General features: G+C 35.4%; 1 protein-coding gene and 1 long non-coding RNA gene across 15 annotated transcripts in view; one reads left to right on the plus strand and one right to left on the minus strand.

The window, feature by feature from the left end:
• The window catches only part of CDH12 (cadherin 12), a 710,660-nt gene that overhangs the window by 683,709 nt on the left and 6,654 nt on the right, over positions 1-20,297 (plus strand). For all 13 annotated transcript variants that reach the window (XM_064427694.1, XM_064427690.1, XM_064427700.1 and 10 more), the window contains 3 exons: positions 10,106-10,242; positions 16,875-16,996; positions 17,608-17,725. In XM_064427694.1, coding sequence (XP_064283764.1) covers positions 10,106-10,242; positions 16,875-16,996; positions 17,608-17,725 — 377 coding nt within the window. The remainder of the gene's footprint in view (positions 1-10,105; positions 10,243-16,874; positions 16,997-17,607; positions 17,726-20,297) is intronic.
• On the minus strand, positions 1,701-16,309 carry LOC135304883 (uncharacterized). 2 transcript variants are annotated; one of them, XR_010366126.1, is made up of 6 exons: positions 16,038-16,309; positions 13,246-13,941; positions 11,138-11,259; positions 9,766-9,935; positions 2,858-2,999; positions 1,701-2,103 (listed from the first exon to the last, which is right to left on the minus strand). It is a non-coding gene; the product is annotated as an uncharacterized LOC135304883 (long non-coding RNA). The 2 variants fall into 2 exon arrangements; XR_010366125.1 differs by lacking the exons at positions 1,701-2,103; positions 2,858-2,999 and adding an exon at positions 5,964-7,524.

Below are 20,297 nucleotides of genomic sequence, written 5' to 3' on the forward strand. Positions count from 1 at the left end.
ATGTTGCTCAGGTCAGACCATCAGCATGCAAATGGGAGTAAGGAGATGCTTATCCAGCAACTTTTGCCAGGTGTCCTCATGAAATTTATAAAACCTTTGAAAAGGTGACTTCATAGTTATACTGACCTCTGTTGATTTTGCATTCCTTGATACATCAGAGGCTTGGGGAGGAGAAATGAAATAGGAAAATGCAGCAGCTCTGCAGCATCAGAGCTGTTCTGAATAATTTCTTATTTTATAAGCACTTCATCAAATCAACTTCAAAGTAGCACAAATAAGCCTCCAATTCTTGACTTCACTGTTTCCCCTTGCAGATCCAGCTGAAAATCTGAGTCCCAACTGATGATCTAAGCAAGCAATAAATCTTTTACTGTGTGCTGCAGTTCAGTTTTCTCTGGAGTCAGCATGGTTATTTTATTTGCTTTTTCTTTTATTATTTCAGCATCAGCATTTTAGTTCAGCTTTTTAAATGGATAAAAATATAAGATATTTGTTCAGTTTTTGGTTCCCAAAGATACAGAACAGAGCTAATATTTATGTATTTACATGATGCAAAAGAAAACAATCAAAGATTATTTATATTGGATATATGCCAGTGGGCCAGTTCTCCTTTATCGTATTGATGATATTTAATGCCTTAGCACTATCAGAAGACAAAGTATTCCAGGCCAGGTATGGGAACAGCAGCCCAGGAAGCACCTCTGTCTTATCCTTTGGGTTTATGTCAGATGCATCCAAGTGCAAAATAAAGTTTAGGCATCTACTGAGGCTGACTATCTGATGGAGACACAGCATCTGCTTTCACCCTCTCAGCTTTCTTAAGGGTTGAGGTATTCATTCAGGTTTACTTGCTCCATCTTTCTGTACTCACTCTGCCCATTAGTAGAGATACTCATGCACATCCAGACACTCATCCCAGCATGGTCTTTCCCCACCTAAAACCAGCAAAGCAAGAGCCCTTCTTTTCTTCACCAAGCCTGAGCTGTGCCCTCTGATACCTGGGTACCTTGGTGGAAGCAGCGGGTGGGTTCTTCCTGCTATGGACTGCATGAAAGGGGAGCGAACAGACCATGGACAGCTGGGCAAAGGGCAAGTGCACACCTTTCAAATCAGGGTGAAATTATATTCAGGGTCTATAATGTGTAGTGCTGGTATAGAAAGTGCTCTAATGCTTTTCCACCATAGCAGGATTGACTGCTATGCCGGGAGTGAGGGTGTTAAGTCCAACATGCCTTCTGCTGCTGCTCACAGTCCAAAAACTGAGACTTAATTAAACTGCAGGACAAAGCTTTCCCTCTCCCTGGCTGTCTTGCTGTTCTGCTTGCTCAATGAAGCAGGAAAAATGATGTTGAGACTGCATAAAAACAATGCATTTTCCAAATGACAACAGCTTTTGATAAGATACTCAGCTGGTAATGAGAAATGCAGAGCAGGCAGTGGAGCTGACTGGAGGGTCAGATAAGCAAATGAACAAAACCTTTAAATGCAGAAGAGAGAGAAATCACAGGAAGTTGTAGACAAGCAGAATTGGCAGGGTGAAAGGGCTGATAACTGAACTGCAGCACATTTTAATTCCCATATTACCTACCATGTTTTACTAAAATTCCTGTGTAAGATTTATAAGGCTTATGAAAAGTTTAACAGCTTCCTTAGCTTGACTCTGACCCATCATTAGTTTGGCTGTCTGCAACCACTGCTTTCCTGCCAATTAATTTGGCATAATGATTGGTCTTCTCCAAAGGAGCAAAATGTAATTTATTTGCACTGATACTACTCATTCCAGACCAAGTAAGATACTGGCTGCTAACATCACTAAACCTTCTAGTTCTTGATTAAAATCACAGAAGTAAGGAGCCCTGTATAAGGACTGCAAACCCAGTCAAGTAGTATGCCTAAGACCATCTGTTTTTTCTTGTGGGAGATTAAGTGTTTCATGAAAGGCATGAAAATGACAGGCATGGAACAATGAGAAGAAGCATTCATACCTTCTCCCAAGGTGTAACAATCCCTTCATCCTTCTCTTAAGCATCACTACATGATGGGCAGTATAGACAACACTCATTGTGGGAAGGCTGAAGTACAGATCACAGGATATTTGAACTCCTTTGGAAGAGGATAGAGACAGCAACTTATTTGGGCTTCTGTCAAACTAATTCCAGAATTGTCTGTTTTTTAAGCCAAAATATTTTAACTATTGCAAAACTATCCTTCCTAAAAGACTATATAAATTCCTTCACTAGGATCTTCAAAAACACTCAGCCTGCACTATCACAAAAGCTTTACCTCAGTGTATTGTACATTTGAAAGTTTCTGCAAAATCCTGTAAGATTATAGCTTTTTGTGTGAAATGCTGAATGAAAAATCATAGTAAAACTGACAGAAATATTTTAGTATGTCAGTAAACTTGGGGATGTAGTTTTTTTTTAAGTGTGTCAAGTGTGATGTGGTATAAAGACAATTCTGCCACTTCTATAGCATCAGCCACACAGGCCATCTCTAGTTTTTGATACCTTGGAACAAATCAGTGTCTCTGAAAATATTCAGTGTATGCTCCCCTTGTTAGTTTTGTGCTATTATATGACAGTAAAGCCGACCAACATTGGCTGCTCTTTTTTAGTTGCATTTTATTATGCAAACTTAGCATCACACTTCAATCGGTTTTTGACATCAGTTCTGCAAGCACAAATGAGCAATGACCTGTTTGTGATATTGGTTGGGTCACAAAGCAGCTGAAACCAAAATACCTTTTTACAAACTCTCTCTTTTCATTTGAAAAAGAAATTGCATTTGAGAGAACTACAGGCTAATGCTGATTCATAGTAGGAAGGGAGGTCAGGGTAGGACACAGCTACTTAACCTGGAAAAGCAGCAGAAGCCCTTCTGTGACTGTGCTGACTCCTTTCCACACTTCAGATAGAACTGGGTTTTCTCCATTGATGGTTTTTTGTTTGTTTGTTTGCTTGTTTATTATTATTTATCCTCCATTTCTAGTATTCCTTCTAAAAAAAAGAAAAACAAAATCAACTTATTTGAGACTATTATGTATTGGCATGGGTAGGGTTCTTCTGGGATCTACTTGGTATCCATGAGATTACTGAAGGGATATCATGAAGGGATATGATTAAAGGATATGATCTGACAGCAGACAAGTCCAAGTTTCCTTTGCTTTGATCTCTAATATCTCAGCAGCGTTCTGAAGATATTCAGCACAGGTACAGAAAAATTATCCTGTTATTAAGGGAGATGTCTTAATAAATTATTTAGAAGATAAGCAAAAATAATACCCCACAAACTAATGGAACAGTATCTGCTATGTAAGAACCAAGTCAAGACAGGTATGAATGTATTAGATTATGGTTTTATGTGAAAATAGTTAAATTTGATTGCATTTACTTCCTTCAAGCAGACTATCACAATATTAAACCCAGGGTATTAAAACTGGGAGTTCCGCACAAGAGAAGTCCTATCTCTTTTCATTATACTAAGAAATTTATTTATTAGAATATTTTATATTAACAGAGTTTATCCAAGTGCTTTATATAACAAGTACTTTTTTTATAACTTTTATTTTTTAAAATACCTAATATTTCACATATATAATAGTGTGCATGCATACAGCACAACAGCTGCTGGGTTGTACAGTGTAAAGGGCACTTAAAGTTATTGTAATTTTATTAGCACAGGACAACATGAATGATATGCAAACCTGCCTGCTACTCTTGAGCAAGTAGTACATGACATTTTGCTTCATATTACTACATTACGGAGGAGAAAATAGATTCTTTAGCATTTCTGCTCCTCTAAAACTATGTGAAACAACATTTTCAAGTTAATAGAAAACGATAAGAATCTGAGTCAGAGTAATTTTTAAGTTAAAGGGAGATATGGAAAAGAAACTAAATTAATATAATTCTGATTCAAATGCTGTAGCTCTGAGAAAGACTAAAGGTAATTTAACAATCCTACTTAGTCATAAATACTCATACGACTGTATCATTTAGCACAAGAAAATAAAATGTTTTGTTAAATTTATTTATACCTATTTGAACTTAATAAGTTCTTTAGGCATGCACAGGTTACAGCAACAAGCAGAAATCTGTCATTTTTGAGAAACTTTCCAGAGCGGACAAACGTCTGGCAGACTGTGCTGATGAATTCTTGCAGTTGATGAGTGTCTGTGCCCTTGTGATGCAGCAGCTCACACTGAACATCTGACTCCTCCAGCATCCCTTTGTTCAGTGGGTGGCTGGGACTCTGAGAGCAGGGACTGATGTGCTTTTGTACCTTTTTTTCCACTAAAAAAAGCTGCTCAGAAATTGGAAAAGCTTATGCTGGAGTATTTGATTCAATATTTTCACACTGGGGACACATTTTGAAAATTCTTGATTGCACCTTTAGCAAAATCATGGAAATCACTCCTCTGCATTGACTGGAATGGAAGATACTTCCAGTAACTGGCAGAAGAGTTTAGCACTTACCTTGGAGAAGAGCAATAAAGTTCTGACTTAGAGTTTCTCATATTTATGCATGTAAATATGGTGATAAGATTTGTTTGAGTTTTACACAATGATAACTAAGTGAATAGATTTAGAGTTGCAGGAAGGAAATTTAGTGGCAAGATGGGATTTTGGAGGACACATAATTTGTATCCTTCAACACTTTGCATTCTCTAACTTTTTAAATTCTTTCAGGCTTAACTTGAGGTCTAAATTTCCTGTTTCTCATTGTTGGAGTGATTCACCTGTTTCCCTACATTTTGTTAGCAACCATCTTAAAACGACCTGAAAACCATTGTCATATTTTAAAATATTTGTAACTTCACCTTATGATGAGTATGATTGGTATGATGATAGTGTTTCCTATTTAGTAGAGTTTACAGTTGCAGAGACTATAAGGATTATCATTTCACCTTTCTGGAAATGTCCTTTACTCCACAGTCTCTTTTATATTACACAACTTGCCTTTTTAGTACCAAGCGACAGCACTTCTGTCATTCCTCTGGTGTGCAGCATAATGTACATCACTGACAGAAAGATTTTGCTACAACACATAAATTTTCCCATCTGAGTTTTTGTCCTTCACTTCTCTGTGCTGAAAAAAATCCTACCCTCCCCTTTTTGCTGTTGAAGCTCTTCAGTTATCTGCAGGCTGTTATTCTGTCTCCCTTTTTTCATCTCTTATCCATGCTAAAGCATATGTTAGTTCTTTTAATCTTTCCTTATAACTTGAAAATTCTTAGAACCAAGACAGTTTTTCTTGCTTTTCTGTAAGCTTTCTCTAATTTTTTTTATATTTATCTATTGACTTAATGACCAGGACAAAATTGTATTGTAGAGGTGTCATATTCTCAACATCCAGTTATATGCAGAGATCTAATAATTTCAACCCACAGCACATGATTAATCTACTAATGAAAATTCTTTTGGGCTTTCAGGTAGTCTCATCACACCTAGAAGCTCATTTATATTCCTCCAATCTCTCATCCCTTTTGCCATTCCTGCTTTAATGCTTCTTTCATCTATTTAATTATATATGTATTGGAGTTACAAAAAAATCTTAACTATCACAATACCCAACTGAATTCTCTTAGCTTTCATTTATGTTTCTAATGTTTTTAAGCCACTCCTTATTATTTCTGATATGATAGGTGGTATTTATATATCTTAAGTTGTCATAGACCCAGAAATTCATTTAGTTGCAGTTTAATATTTAAATAAAACTTAGAATGAATGCAGTTTAAACAATTTAAGGTCATATACACAATTAGTAATCTATCACATTACAGAAAATTGTTATTTCATCCCTTACCTTTCTTTGCAATATTTTTCTTAAAAATAACCTGTGTTGTAAGTCACTAGGTACTAGAGTAAGCAATGTGCTTTACATCAGCAAAGTGTGAGTTGAGACAAATTAAGGTTATTTTTGTAAAGCTCCTCTATCACCTGGTTATTTCTCCCTCTCAAACAAAAAACAAAACAAAACCAAAAAACAACAACAACAAAACCCAAAAACAAACAAACAAACAAACAAACAAACTATACAAATGTTTAAGGAAATGTTTATTGAGCACAAAAGCATAATGATCAGAAGCCATTAACCTTCAAATGCCTAATTTTGGTTGTGCTGATCTTATATTGCCACTACCTTTTTTTATCTTTCACTTTATCTATTGTTTGTGCTTTAGCACCCTTTAAGGTCAATCCTTGAGTTTTACCTCTGGCGTTTGGCCTTAATCCTCCCAGCACAGCTTTAAAGCAGTCTTCTCTTCCTCTAAAATACACACACTTTTAGATGCCTTACCTTGCTCATTTCCTGCCTTAAATTACTCGACCATAATATCAAAAACAAACATTTTCTGTGATAGGCAGGAGAAATCTTTCCCTCCACATTTTTAAGACCAAAAAATACATCCAAGTCCTAAGCTTCACAGCCTCCTTAGCATCCTGACACCTTCCATCCCTTCAGAGCAAGTTGTCACACAGGTTTCTCCAGCAGCACAGGACAGCTATCCAGTTCTTTTATTCATGGCACAACAATCTGAAGTCACTGCAGTTGTCTGCTCAATGGCTCAGAGTCACTGTTATCCTCACAGGGATGACCTGCTGTCACTCATGTATTCAATAGCACTCCATCAAGCACTGCCATCTTCTGTGCTGCAGCAGGAGTCAGCTCAGTCTTCTTTGTTGTCCTCCTCACTTTGAAAGGAGGTGAGCCGTCTTCTGTGGAAGTGTTCTGTGAGAGCTCGTGAAGGACATGCAGCCTCACTGTCTAGCCAGGGTGAGTGTCCATAGTTCTTGGAGCTTCTAAGAGGTCATTGTGGATTCTGGGTGAGCCTTATAGGCTTGAATCTAATAATTTTAAAAACCGAGTATTTCCATTCTATCTCTCCTATCCTACATGATGTCCAAATGCAGCTATTCTTGAGAAAACTCAAGACAGTGTTACCAAAGATATATCCTTCCACACACTCCCTGCCTTCAATAATATAATCTGGAAAACACTTCTGCTGGAAAGAATATTCAGAGAGACATACATGTCAAAATTTCTTCACTGACAGTGAATATGAATGATATCAATGTCTGGTACTGAGAGCTGCAAGGCAGGCCTGTTCAGGGACTTCTGAAAAATAATTCTGCTTTGTCCTATATCAACAAGTTCTCCCTAACTTTTCAAGGAAGGAAATGCCTCTTAGGATTAGTGCACTTATCCATGGTCTGTCTTGCAGGCACTCTGAGCAGTCAAATAAACCAACCTCAGTTTCTTCAAGCTGCTAGACCATGACTGGAAGATCCAGACAGCTGTCCTAATACCACTATTTCAGCAGTGTTCCTCTGTGTATCCCAATCTCACAAGAAATGTCAGACTTTATGTCCCAGATATCTGGGTTTATCTCTGGAAAGTTACCAATTTTTCTGGTTGGAGACATTTTTCCCATTTCTTCTCTTCTTCAAATCATCTCTTCCATGTTAAGGACAGAGCTCAGGCTATGCAGCTGGCCTTAGAAAGAGATTAGCTGTTGCTGTCCTATATACAAAAAAATCACACACTGAGCATCAATGTGTGAAAGAGTAATTTCTGTCTATGAAAGGAAACTACATTTTCTTAGGGTCTTTGCCAAAAATTGTCTTCTCTTGGGGTGTCCCCAAAAATTTCCATTTCAACACCAGAAAAATGGGGTCCTATTCCCACTTTTCTTAAGCTTTTTAGGTTTACTGATGTGTCTGTGAGAAATTCTGTGTCCAGAAGATCTGCTTGTAAGAGGATTTTCTGCTAGGAATGTTTTCTTGGGTACTATACATGGAGAACCAATCAAAGGAGGAAGAATGGATGCTTGTTGGAAGGATTTCCTGTTAATTTATCTCTTTTAGACAATACATCTCCAATAATTCTGCCTATACCTCTCCCTTTGGTTGTCTAATTGGATATGTAGATTCTTAAAATAAGAAAGCTGAAACAACATGCTTAATTTAACTCAATTCCCATTTCCACAGAAGCCATGAGGAATGCTGCCAGAAGTACCAGCAGGAGTAGTGTTAGTCTTGCAGTGCTTACTGTGAACTTTGATCCTGTTGATGCTAATATTTACGAATAGGGATACTGGGCCTGTGCATGAAGTTATCACCTGTGTGAATGCTTCCAGACAGACTATCAGATTCTGATCCTACAAATATTCATGCCTGAACTTCACTTCAAACACAACAGTGTTCATACTTAATATGTTTTCCATACTTTCAAAGCTCTGGTGAAGGAGGCCATCCCCTACATGGTGCTTTGAATTAAGGCCTGTATTTTATTTCCCTGGCTCATACTGCACTGTGCAGGGTACTCAGGCAAAGTTAATCTTCCTAAGGGGAAATAAAAGCCAAGTTGCTTTCTCATGTTTTGAACTCATTTATTTGTGTGTTGCTGCATATTTAATTTTGGAAGAAATTATAATTTATTAAAGATGCAAAGCCTGACAGAGTAATTTTGCTGCTCCTGAGAGAGTATCTTAGGGTAATGATATTTCTAATAAATGGTTTATATATTTTTCATAATTTTAATGTCAAGCAAATTTTGAACAAAGAGAGTGAAATTACCAATATGGGTAGATAATAATATCATATTCAAGAAAATGTGCCTGCTCAACTATGTAAAAGGATACATGCTGCCTTTAGCAAACCATTTCTGTGGCTTTTCAATTAAAGCTGTAAACCAGTAATGATGCCTGTCAATCGATGAAAAAACCTACTTCATCTACATGTAAGTTTTTTTTTTTGAGATTTTGATTGAACAAAATGTCTCCAAAGAAGCACATCACCTTATTTGTGGCTTTTTTACTCTTCAAGTCTTCCAGAGCTATTGGCATTCTTAGTACCAAGTAGAAATATTTTCTTTGTGAATATGACATATACTCCTTTCTACTGTTGCTTCCTTCTACAGAAGTAAACACAGTGCTTATCATTTCATCCCCTCTATATTAAATACATAAATAACTCTAATTAGAGATGGAAAAAGCAGATTTTATTCCTATTCTCACTGGTTTGCATGAAATAAGATGTCATAGGAGTGGTTCTCTAGGCTTTATAGTCTTCTGAATGTACTTGTTGAGTGCCATTTTGTTCTTATTGCCTACTGCTCACAAATGGCTTTCTCAATTTCATCCTGCCTAGTTTTTGAGAAACGCTATCAAGGTATGAAGAGACTAACGATGAAAAGGAAATTAGTAGCTGGAGGCAGTTGCATCAGAAAAAATGTTATTCTGTTATGACTACAAACAGTAGCATCAAATGTGAAAATAGACTTTCAAATTAATTAGCATTTAAGGAAAATGGGTTTGGGATAGTTATCACATTGCTTTTAAGCAGCTGTGTTACCAGGTACATCTCTGCTTTCTATTCCTCGCTAGAGAAAAATAAGAAATAAGTAAACGTTTCTAGTTTTAAATCTGTTCTATGTTCATACTTCCTGATAAATAAGGGCTCAGGAAAACAAAATAAAACAAAACAAAACAAAACAACATAAAATAAAAATATTTCCTTGTTCCTCACAGGTCCAGTGAAAGGTACTTATTCTTCACAAAGGCAAAATGCTATTTATTGATCCTGTATATGTATGGGAATAAGCATACTCTTCTCCATCTCCCTTGCTGTTACTCTGCCAAATTCCTTTGGGACACCTCTTTGTGAGACTGTGTCCAGCCCACTGCAGCTACAAATGGGTGTAAAGAGACCAGATCTGGCACACTCCATCACCATTCATCATCTCAAGCTCTGTTTCACATACCTTTTATCTCTTTCCCTCTAAGCCTGTATAGTGCTTCCAAACTGGCTGATATAAGTAATCAGGGTCACAGGTGTGCATCAACTTCTTGGGACTTCAAGCTTTTCAAGTCATCTGAATACCAGGAGTACTAAACCTTTTATTATATCTCATTTCCCCTTGAGCATTCCAACCTGGCAAAAAAAGAAATAAACAAATCATTCTTTATTGGCTTCTTCCTGCGAGGATGGTAATAGCTGTGAAGGGAAAAATAACAAAACTTGAGGCAGATACATTGCTGCTATGATAAATGAGTAATCTTTGCACATTTGCATCTACTTTCTTTAATATTTTTCACATACAGATACTTCATGGATTGGAAGAATGATGTGGACAGCTACTTTACAATAGATGCTACTGAAGGAACCATTGCTACTAATGAATTACTGGACAGAGAAAGCACAGCACAATACAATTTCTCTATAATTGCAAGTAAAGTTAGTAAGTATGACACAAACTGAATTAATATGCTAATATGGTATTTTTCTCAGAATATAATACTCAGGTATAAATATAATGTGAAGACTACTTGAATTGCCAAGTGTTTATTTAAGAAGGTTCAGTGAATATAATTTTCCCAGACTCATGAGGATAAATGTGATGTTCAGTCAGTCCTGTTTAGTAAGGTTTTGCTTGCAGACCTCATGTAACCATAGTTCCATTAAAAGCTGAAAAACATTTTGTCAGCATGGAGAGCATGAGGAGTTGTATGGGTGCCTTCCAGTTCTGATTTCTGACTTTGTAAGTCACTAAATATGAAATTAGATTAGTCAAATAACAGGTCTGTCAATATACTTTTTGAAGGCAGAAAAATGTGAAGAGTCGTTTGATATTAGATAAAAAAGTCTAAAATTAAGTCAAGATTTAATGCCCTAAATGAATCTATGTGGTGCATCTCTGCTCCTATCTCTTCTCTCTGCCCAAAATTTTATGCCTAACCCCTTCTTTTATTTTTCCTATGTGATTTGTGGTGGGATAATTTAATTTCTTTTCTTTGTGTCTTCTGCATAGCCTTTTTTTAATAAGAAGTCCTTTCTTCCACTATATTATGTACCTGCAACTTTCTTCATTGCCATCCATGTGTGTGGCATTTCTCATCCATGTTCTTGTCAAACTGTAACTCTCATGGGTGTATCTTATGCTTTGAATACGAGTATTTTGATCACTTAGCAGTTATGCAAAGGTCACAGAATTCTTTCTGTTGACATCAACAGGCTGTAGAAGAGGTATTTCTTATTAATTCTATGTTGTTTATGTGTCAGAAAAGGCAAGTTTCTGTAGCAAATAACATGTTTTCCTCAATGTATTGCTTGGCTTGGTTTTCAAAAGTTAATACCTGCTACTAACAGGAAGAAGAAGATTTGGGAAGCAGAGATGGTATATATTATTTCAGATTTAAAAAAATCCCCTGAATTCTCAGTTGTAGTTATCTCGAACCATGGGCTGACTCCTTGGAACCTGAAAATATAAAAAGAACACCAGCCAAATGAACACTTGAATTTTATCCCAAGATTGGAAAAGACATACACTAACAGAGAAGCCTAAACTGTCAGAAGTGGTTGAGTCCATGGAGATATATGTGCAGGTGTATATTCACAAAAAAAATAACAGAACTGTAATTTGTTTCCAAAGAAACTGAAAGGCAGGTGGATGCAGAAAGAAGGTCTCATCAGGGTCCATATTTCAATAAATCTTAACTATTTAGACTCAATATTGGGCAAAGGATATTTGAGATTTGTAAATTTTTTCCCTGCTGCAAGGGAAACAGTTTTAGTAAACTTGATTTAAATCTGTTTATTATTCCCAAGAGTAATTAAAGATGTCAAAAACCCTGAAATTTATTTGTCCATGGATACATATATATAATAGTATGACATTTAAGCAGACCTGTAGCAAATAGTATATATTTTGATATCCCAAATTTTACCAATTGCTATGCTAAGAATCTGCGCCTAAAACATATTTGTGCTTTTTTGCAGCATATCCCAAAATATTTATATACTGACTATTATCTATAATGGTAATAATTGCCATATCTCTACTATACTAGTAACTGGCAAAATTTGGGAAGATTTGAGCTATAGTAACTGTCAAAACATTGTGTGCAATTGTCTGACTAAGAGCATAGAATAAGGGTGGAGGATTGAGGGATGACACACTGCACAAAAGCAAAAAATAATGGTTAGAGAGAAAAAAAAATTGAAAAAGATTGAGGGGAAATTGCTATATTTGAAGAAATATTGATATAAAAAATTGCTGCCCAGTGCTGACATAGAAACTGAGACTGTCATCCCTTATCACAGCAAAAATATGCTGAGAAGAGCCTTGACATATACATGACTATGTAAAGAGGTGGTCCAGTATTGAAATTAGCTTCATAAACTCTCTTCAGAAAAGAACAGACAGTATTGTTATTGAAGTATTTTCACTTCCTGGTGACTTTATCTCTCTATGAGGACATATATCTAAAATATATCTTTATAAAATAAGAATAAATAAGTAGACTCATAACGAGTAATATTATTTAAACATGCCATTGCTAAAATTTTGTTTTCTCGTTGCGAGAGAATAGCAACAAAAAAACCTCTCACACTTTTTAGGCACATTCCAATGGCCATTCTGTAAACTAACTTTTCTTGAATTGTCCCTGAGTGGAGATGTTTTTAAGCAGGAGATGGATGATTGTTCTGCAGACATACTGAGAAAGCAGCTGAATCCCTAGAACATCCCTAGCCCATTCATAGATATAAAGTTCAGGTTTTATATAGAACAAAGTGCTTGAGCAGGTGGAGGATGTTTCAGATTATGTTGTTTTTCCCCATTTTGCTTCCCAATTCCATTGTACCTCTTTTCATTGCATGACTATATTTCATTTTAGCTTGTTGTTTTGTTTCTTAATAATTAGAACTAATCAACACCCTAGTAGTCTGCATGGTTGCTGTTTCTGAACATTTTTTGATGCCACAGAACCTATGCAAACTAATAAATTAAACATGGCTCTCATTCATGTCAAGCACAAAGGCCAGCTGGCATTAAGTAGCTCATTTCTATGCCTTCTTACCTTCCAGAGTCCCTCCAGATGTAAATCAATCCTTCAAGAGTAGTCCCTGCCCTTACTAATGCCCATCACATGCATGTGAATTGTCCACAAGACCACTGGTTGCCTCAGGCCAAAACTGCACCAAGAGCTGCTATAAGAACTTAGTGGCATAAAAAAATCACAGTCCAGTGTTCAAAATTCCTTCATATGCTGCCTAATTACCTAGTATGGAAGTACTCCTCTTTAGTAAAGAGGAGACAGATAAAATGCATAAGAACTTCTGTTTTCCATCCTCCTGTCATAATTTAAGGGTAAAAATGAAGTAATAATCCTTCCTGTCCAAACCATCTTCCCAACTCACCTATGTCTTGACCCAAATTTTGAGAATGTTGAAGAAACCTCACCTTAAATCTCAAGATGGAGTTGATCTTCTCCTATATACCATAACTGGGATTAAGGAATCAGCAGTTCTCTTCTATAGTCAGTGTTTATTTTCTCAGATACCTTGGATTTTCACAAGTTCATTATTCAAAGAATGTTACATGTTTTCTACTGCTGTAATAGCTTTGAACCATTAAGATGGTGACAAATGATGGTAATCAAGCAGAAAAAGGAAGCAGCATGGTCACTGTTTTACAGACAGGAAAAACAAGGGAAAATGAAGTCGACTAATTAATTAAGTTGATAAAAGAAATTAATGAAGCTAATTAATTTTCCTATATCTTACAGGCAGAATTGAAACATGAAATCAGTTTTTAATTTCTAGGCTCATGATTTACCCAGTTTGTATTCTCATCTGTGTAATCTGGGTTTAAAAGGCATAAGCAGATGTTTTTAGTGACTCACTCACTGATACCAGTATATACGTCACAATTGTGTTCACAGGGTTCATGAAGACTTGAATTTGAGCGAAACATCAACCAAAAAGCAGAGAAAATGGAGGTCAAGTCCGCAAAGTAGTATTTTAAATGCAATTCTTCATGCTTGCTCACATGAAGTGTTACAGGTCTTTGGTATTATATATGAATTCAAAGCTGTACACAATCTTCTTGCAGTCTTCATTTATATATTCAAGTAGTTAAAGTGATGTCTGTGCAAACCTGAAAGAAAATAATGCAAATAAAATGAAAACCTGAAATAGGTTCATCTTGGGCTCTGGTAATTCTCTTTACTTTCATAGCTGTCTGTTCCAGACCATTTATGCAAGGTAAAATTCTAGTTTGCTGAAATACTTAGGAATAGAAGATTTTGGTCTCTAATTTATCCTCCAAAGAACCACAGAGAATAAATCAGATACCATCAGTGAGAAATAAATGTAAAAATTATACTCATGTTCATGTGTATTTCCAGAGCATGCTATTCTGTTCTGGTTTTGAGGGGGAAAAAATGTCAAATCCTTCTGTTAATTTTAAAAATATAGGTCACATACTATCTAAACTGTTGCAAAAAGCAGAAAAAAGTAATTTATACAAGTTACTTTACAAAAAATATGACCTAAAAAACTTCTTAAAGAAACTGATATATCTAACAGAAATTATCAAAATAATCTGATATTTTCATGTACATGATGCAGAAATTTTGATTACATTCAAAATTTTTTTTGAAAGGCACTGTGATTCCTAAAAAGAAATGGACATCTATGCCTGTATCTTAGTGGCAATGCATTAATCTCTAATCTGTTCGAAGAATATGTCCTGGACCCCCATTTCTCAGTGTTGTACCTTAAATTGAACACAGACACACGAAAACATCTAAAGCAAAACCTGAGATACTCCATGTGAGTTGATACGTCCTTTTCAGAAAGTTTTAGGTCAGATTGTTTCTCTCAGTAGCTGTGTGAATTTGACCTCTTCAGGGATTTTCTGATCTCTCTATAGAGGTCTTGCCCTCTAATGAATAAAATAAGTTGGTTTTTTGTTGTTTTGGGGTTTTTTGTTTCCTTTTTTAATTTTTTTTTCCTATTTTACAAAGGAACCAATGCAACTACGAACAATTGATTTAGATTTTTTTCCATCTCTTCAGGCATGTCAAGAATGAGTGCCCATTTCCTAGTTGCTAGACCAAACTGTGTCTTTGATTGTACTGCACAATGCCCTCCTCCACAGAGACATTCTGCAAGTAGGGATAATGCTGAATTGGAAATGAACAAGAATTCAAGGAGATGTCATTATATATTTTCTCTATTAAATATTTCTCTAATAAATTCATAGGTAGGGACTACAAATGTGAGTTCTGGGTAGTGCATTTTTGTTGTCTTCTAGGCTCCTTCTTCTCTTCTAGCTGTGTTTATATCTTGATCAGTTTATCTACTACTTGTAAATAGGTAAAACAAAGTTCATCTTGCAGATAGTCTTGTCAAACTTGGAAATAATTGGAGAATATTTTTGATTTTGACAGAGGTGTCCTGAAACTAGTCCTGCATTTAGTAGTCCAAAGAATAAGGAAGAAAGCATGCAAATTTTTTATGGTGACAACATGAAGAGACTTTCCCCTTTGCTATGTTAGTTATAAACAAAAGAAATGCCAAGGATTATAAAAACTGCAAAGCAAGTGCCCAATGCAAATAATTTGAACGGTCCATTGAGGGCCATGAAGATGATCAGAGGGTTGGAGCATGTCTCCTATGAAAACAGGCTGAGACAATTGAGCTTTTACAGCCTGGAGAAGAGGACACTCCGGGATGACCTAACTGTGACCTTCCAGTACCTGAAGGGAGCCTACAAGAAAGCTGGACTTTAGACAGCAACATGTAATGACTAGACAAGGGGGAACGGCTTCAAACTGAAAGAGAGCAAATTTGGATTGGATTTTAGGTAGAAATTTGTTACAGTGAGGGTGCTGAGCCACTGGCACACATTGCCCAGAGAAGTTGTGGGTGCCCCATTCCTGGAAGTGTTCAAGACCAAGCTGGGAGGGACTTTGAGCAATCTGGTCTAGAGGAAGGTGTCTCTGCATGTGGCAGGGGGCTTGGAACTAGCTGATCTTTAAAGTACCTTCCCACACAAGCCATTCTATGATTCTATGATTATATTATTTACTCCTGAACATTCAAGACAGCTCCTCTTGCAATTAAACATTTTCCCATGTTGTCATTCCTACAACACCCTGATTTATAGCATAGAGTTTTTCAGCACTTAACAGTTTCTGCCACTCATCTTAAGTGAAAAAGGATAAAATAATTATACTTTTGACTCACCAGCTATGCTATTTTTCACATATTTGCTATTTTGCAGGAGGTCTCAGCATAAAGTAAAAGTGAACATTATCTGCTTTGTATTGTACTGGGGTCTCTGTTTTGTCAGACATTGCATTTGTGAGCAAACTTGTTTATAACATGCATCTAGTGACTGATGAAGATTATCTGTAGAGGAAGGACAGTGGAAAGAAACATGGTGTATGCTGTTATTTAAGATTTCTTTTGCACAAAAATATTTGCTGCCTGCAAACACTTTTGCATTTAAAGAAATACCTTCCACGACACAGCCAAGTCGTTGAATGCTAGCTGTGCGTGTTTCACTGCTGAATTTAACACTGACTCTGTCTGGCTTTCAGCAAGATTTTGTTTTTCCATATCTTTCTCTCTTTCTCTGTCTTCTAAATTGCTATGCTCTGCTTGCCTCCTTAATATTTTGAAGATTTAAACAATGGCTAGGCAATAAATATTGATTTGCATTTAGTTTTGGGAAACAGAATTCAGTTTTAATCATTGAAAGTGTTTTCCACAGGCTTAATGAAAGGTGATCTGAGAAAAGTTTGCATCCTTAATAACAGGTACAACTTCACTTTTTTTTTCCATTTATGCTCTGATAAACATAATCACCCCGATTGATTCCTTAACCCATGAAGAGTAATGGATCAAAGTCTGATACAAATTGATAAGAAGTTTGGTTCTCTTTTTTTCTTAGTTCAAAACAGAAATAAATGGAAGTCAAGGGCTTTTGGGAGCCACAGTACTGAGATTGCAAGTTTATGACAGCTTATCAGACTGGTGATGACAAAAAAAGTAATGTTTTTCTTTTAAAATTATTTATAGGTAACCCACTATTAACCAGCAAAGTCAATGTTATAATAAATGTTTTGGATGTCAACGAGTTTCCTCCTGAAATTTCAGTTCCATATGAGACATCTGTATGTGAAAATGCCAAGCCAGGACAGGTATTTCAAATTTGTGATGCTTGCTCTTTTGCTTTTTCTTTCCTTATTATTTATAGCAGTATAAATTTTTCAGTTTAAAAATTACATCATTACTCTTCTACAAACAAAATGTTTGTGTTGGAAATACGTATTGGAATTCTGTTTGTTGACTTTTGTGGTCAATTTGCAGTCTATTTTTTTTTTCTTAATTTCTCCAATTATATAGGCCTGAACCACCCTTCACTGTACATTTAATAGCTATGAGAGGAGAATAAATCTCTTTCTTAAAGGGTTGTATCTGTGACAGAAGTAGTAGCAGATAAAGCGCAGCATAACTATTCAACCGAAAGCCATCATTAGCATTTTAATATAATCAATAAATATTAAATACCATGAATATAGAGTAAATCTTTCTGATTTTTATCAGATATGTCAAAGCAAGACCTTCTGAGTTCTCCAGTGATTATAGAATTCAGACTTCTTGCCTCCACTGTGCAGTGTTCTAAGGGAATGACAGTAATCCAGCAAGAAGTCACTTTCAACAGTTTCATTTGATGCTCACTTTCCACTTCTACAAAACTGCTGCTTTTGTAGCAGCAGTTTTAATTAATTCAGAATTAATCTGGTTTCAGGTGATACAGATCATCACTGCAGCAGATAAAGATTTGTCACCAGCTGGGCAAAGGTTTTCCTTCAAACTGTCATCTGAGGCTTCCAACAAACCAAACTTCACAGTCCATGACTACAGAAGTAAGTTGGTTACCCATAACTCTCTTTCAGAGCAGCGGATTGTAGTTACAATGACAAATATGTTTACTTTCAATTACAGTTGTGTCTGCAGACCTAATATTTTTCTTTGGCATTTCTAATTGCTAAACTCTCTGGGACTTATATTAATATAAATTCAGGTCTTGCACCTTTTCTTATTTTTAGGGGCAGGAATTGTCAGAACACCAAAGGCTGAGATTTCCCTACAGGCCTTCAAAAACACTGCTACCTGTTTTATTTTCTTCCTTTTATCATTCAGTATCTCAGGAAGAATCCATATGCCAATGCAGGTATACCTTTAAACAAGACACTACTGCTGTCTTGTTTAAATACTATGACTTTGCTAACCATTTTCAAAGTACCCAGATACTGTGCTTTCTTGAGGATACGTAGTCCTGCAGAGTCAGTTCCAAATATGAGAGCTACTGAAGTACAATACCCTTAATAAGCTGGAAATTTATACAACTGACAGCTCTGATTTTTCTTCCAATTTTTGTCATAACTGCATATCCTTTTGTCTCCTTATTAACTTGAACTCTTTTGTTAGATGCCAAAGAAAAAAAACAAGACAAAAATTTTATCTTTTTTTTTCTACTGTAAGCATCTTCAAGGATGTCGTCTTGTGGACAGACACAGCTAAACTAAAACTGTAGTAAATTTTCATCACTAACTACTTTAATCAAATAAGAGAAAAAGAAGTATTCAACCTATTAGATTATATTTAAATTTAAATTGCATTTCAAAGAAAGAACATCTAAGCCATCCAACAAAGTCCAAAAACATTTGACTGTGCAGGTTGTAAGTATCACTATCTAAAAAAGTATATAATTCTTAATTTTTTATTTGCTGTTTTCAGTTTAAATTTGAGGTTACAGCATTTGTGAGGTAAAGGTTCCTTTCTTGTGAATTAAGTGACCCAAGCACTTAAAAGTGCTAGAAATGAATAATACATCAATTGAAATAAAATTGAGAACTCCTATTTTTTTGGCCTTTTAAAAAAATGTATTTAACTTATCTATATGGCCCACATAATTTTTAAGGCCATGCACTATTGACATTGTTATGTAATAGAAAACTAAAGCCAACAACATAAGCTAACCACTATTAGTCCTGAAGAAACATCAGGATGAAATAAATTTGAAAAAACAAACTGTGCTTCTTTTCTCTTTATGTATAGCTCTCCTGTGAGGCTGATACAATGAAAATGGTTTATTCCCAAACTAAATAGTGACTTTTATCTTTATGTGTCATAAATAGTTAAAAAGATTGAACCGATGAGCCAAGAACTTCACTTAGGGATTTGGAAATAGAGAATATAGTGAAACCATCCATAATATTGTAGACATGAATAATAGTATCTTATAAAACAAAACTATGTAGATCTAACACATTTTATCAAAGGCTTTCAAACAGTTTTCTTGAGACAGAGAGCTCAATGAATAAGAAGGATGACCTTATAACAGATTAAGGTTCCTTACTTCTGTTCCTCGAAGATTAGGGCATTACTCTGCTCTGGAACATAGTTCAAGGCCCATATGGGTAGAATCTTCACAATTATATACTCTTAGAACATTAATACTATGCCTTTTTAAATGCCTTTAAATTTTTTTTTGATAAAAATTTCTTTAAAGTAGGAGCTTTAATTTATTTTTTTTTCTTGTCTGTTTTTTAAAATATCCTTAAACTTCACCAAGTCTTGGTATTTTTTTCTTTTTGAATAACCACAAACTTCTGCTTTAAAAAGAAGTCTTCTCAGATAATTTTAACAGATTTAATACATCAAAAGAATTTTTAAACTTAGCAAGTCTATACAGTAATTACAGCTTTTGTTAAGTGTGCTTAGCATGTGAGTTTGGTGAGGAAATGGTTCAAATATTATTAGATAATTAAATTTCCATGTTTAAACCAGTAATGTTGACACTGAGATGACTTTGGATCTCAGTAATTGTTAATGAAGCTTCGCTACTGTATAAAAACAAGTGCAATATTCTGATAAAAAGTGGAAACCACCAAGATATAAAATTGTAAAAGCATTTCTTAACATTTAGAAACAAAAAGAAAAATAAAAAAAAGAAGTATGTAATTTGTTACAATGTAAGGAACAAAAAACCCCATAAAAACCTTTTTTCATTATTGATGATTTGCAGAGATATTAGGAAAAAAATATGTCCAAACACAAACCCTGTCTTGCAATATCATCTGCCTTTTGTTTGCCAAAAATGTGGAGGAAGGTCTGTTCTGTGCACAATTTAGTGGTGTGGTAACACAACCTTATTTTCACTAAAGAAATCTCTTAAAACAAGTACCATTTTCTTTTAAGTTAGCAATTATGTTAGTAACAAGCAGGTATTATGTGAAAGCATTTTTTTTTATTTTTTTGAGGACGCAGTGTTGTTCACTGTAGTACAATTAATGCTTTTACAAGTAAAGGTGGAATTTAAATTTTTTTAATATATCAAGAAGCCCTAATCCCTGTGCTATTCTGTACAACTGAAAATCATAGGTGGTCTGATACTTCAGCAGGTGTAATTTGAGCAGGTATTCTTGTGCTGCA

The sequence above is a fragment of the Passer domesticus genome, chromosome 1, assembly GCF_036417665.1.
Source record: "Passer domesticus isolate bPasDom1 chromosome 1, bPasDom1.hap1, whole genome shotgun sequence".
Lineage (NCBI taxonomy): Eukaryota > Metazoa > Chordata > Aves > Passeriformes > Passeridae > Passer > Passer domesticus.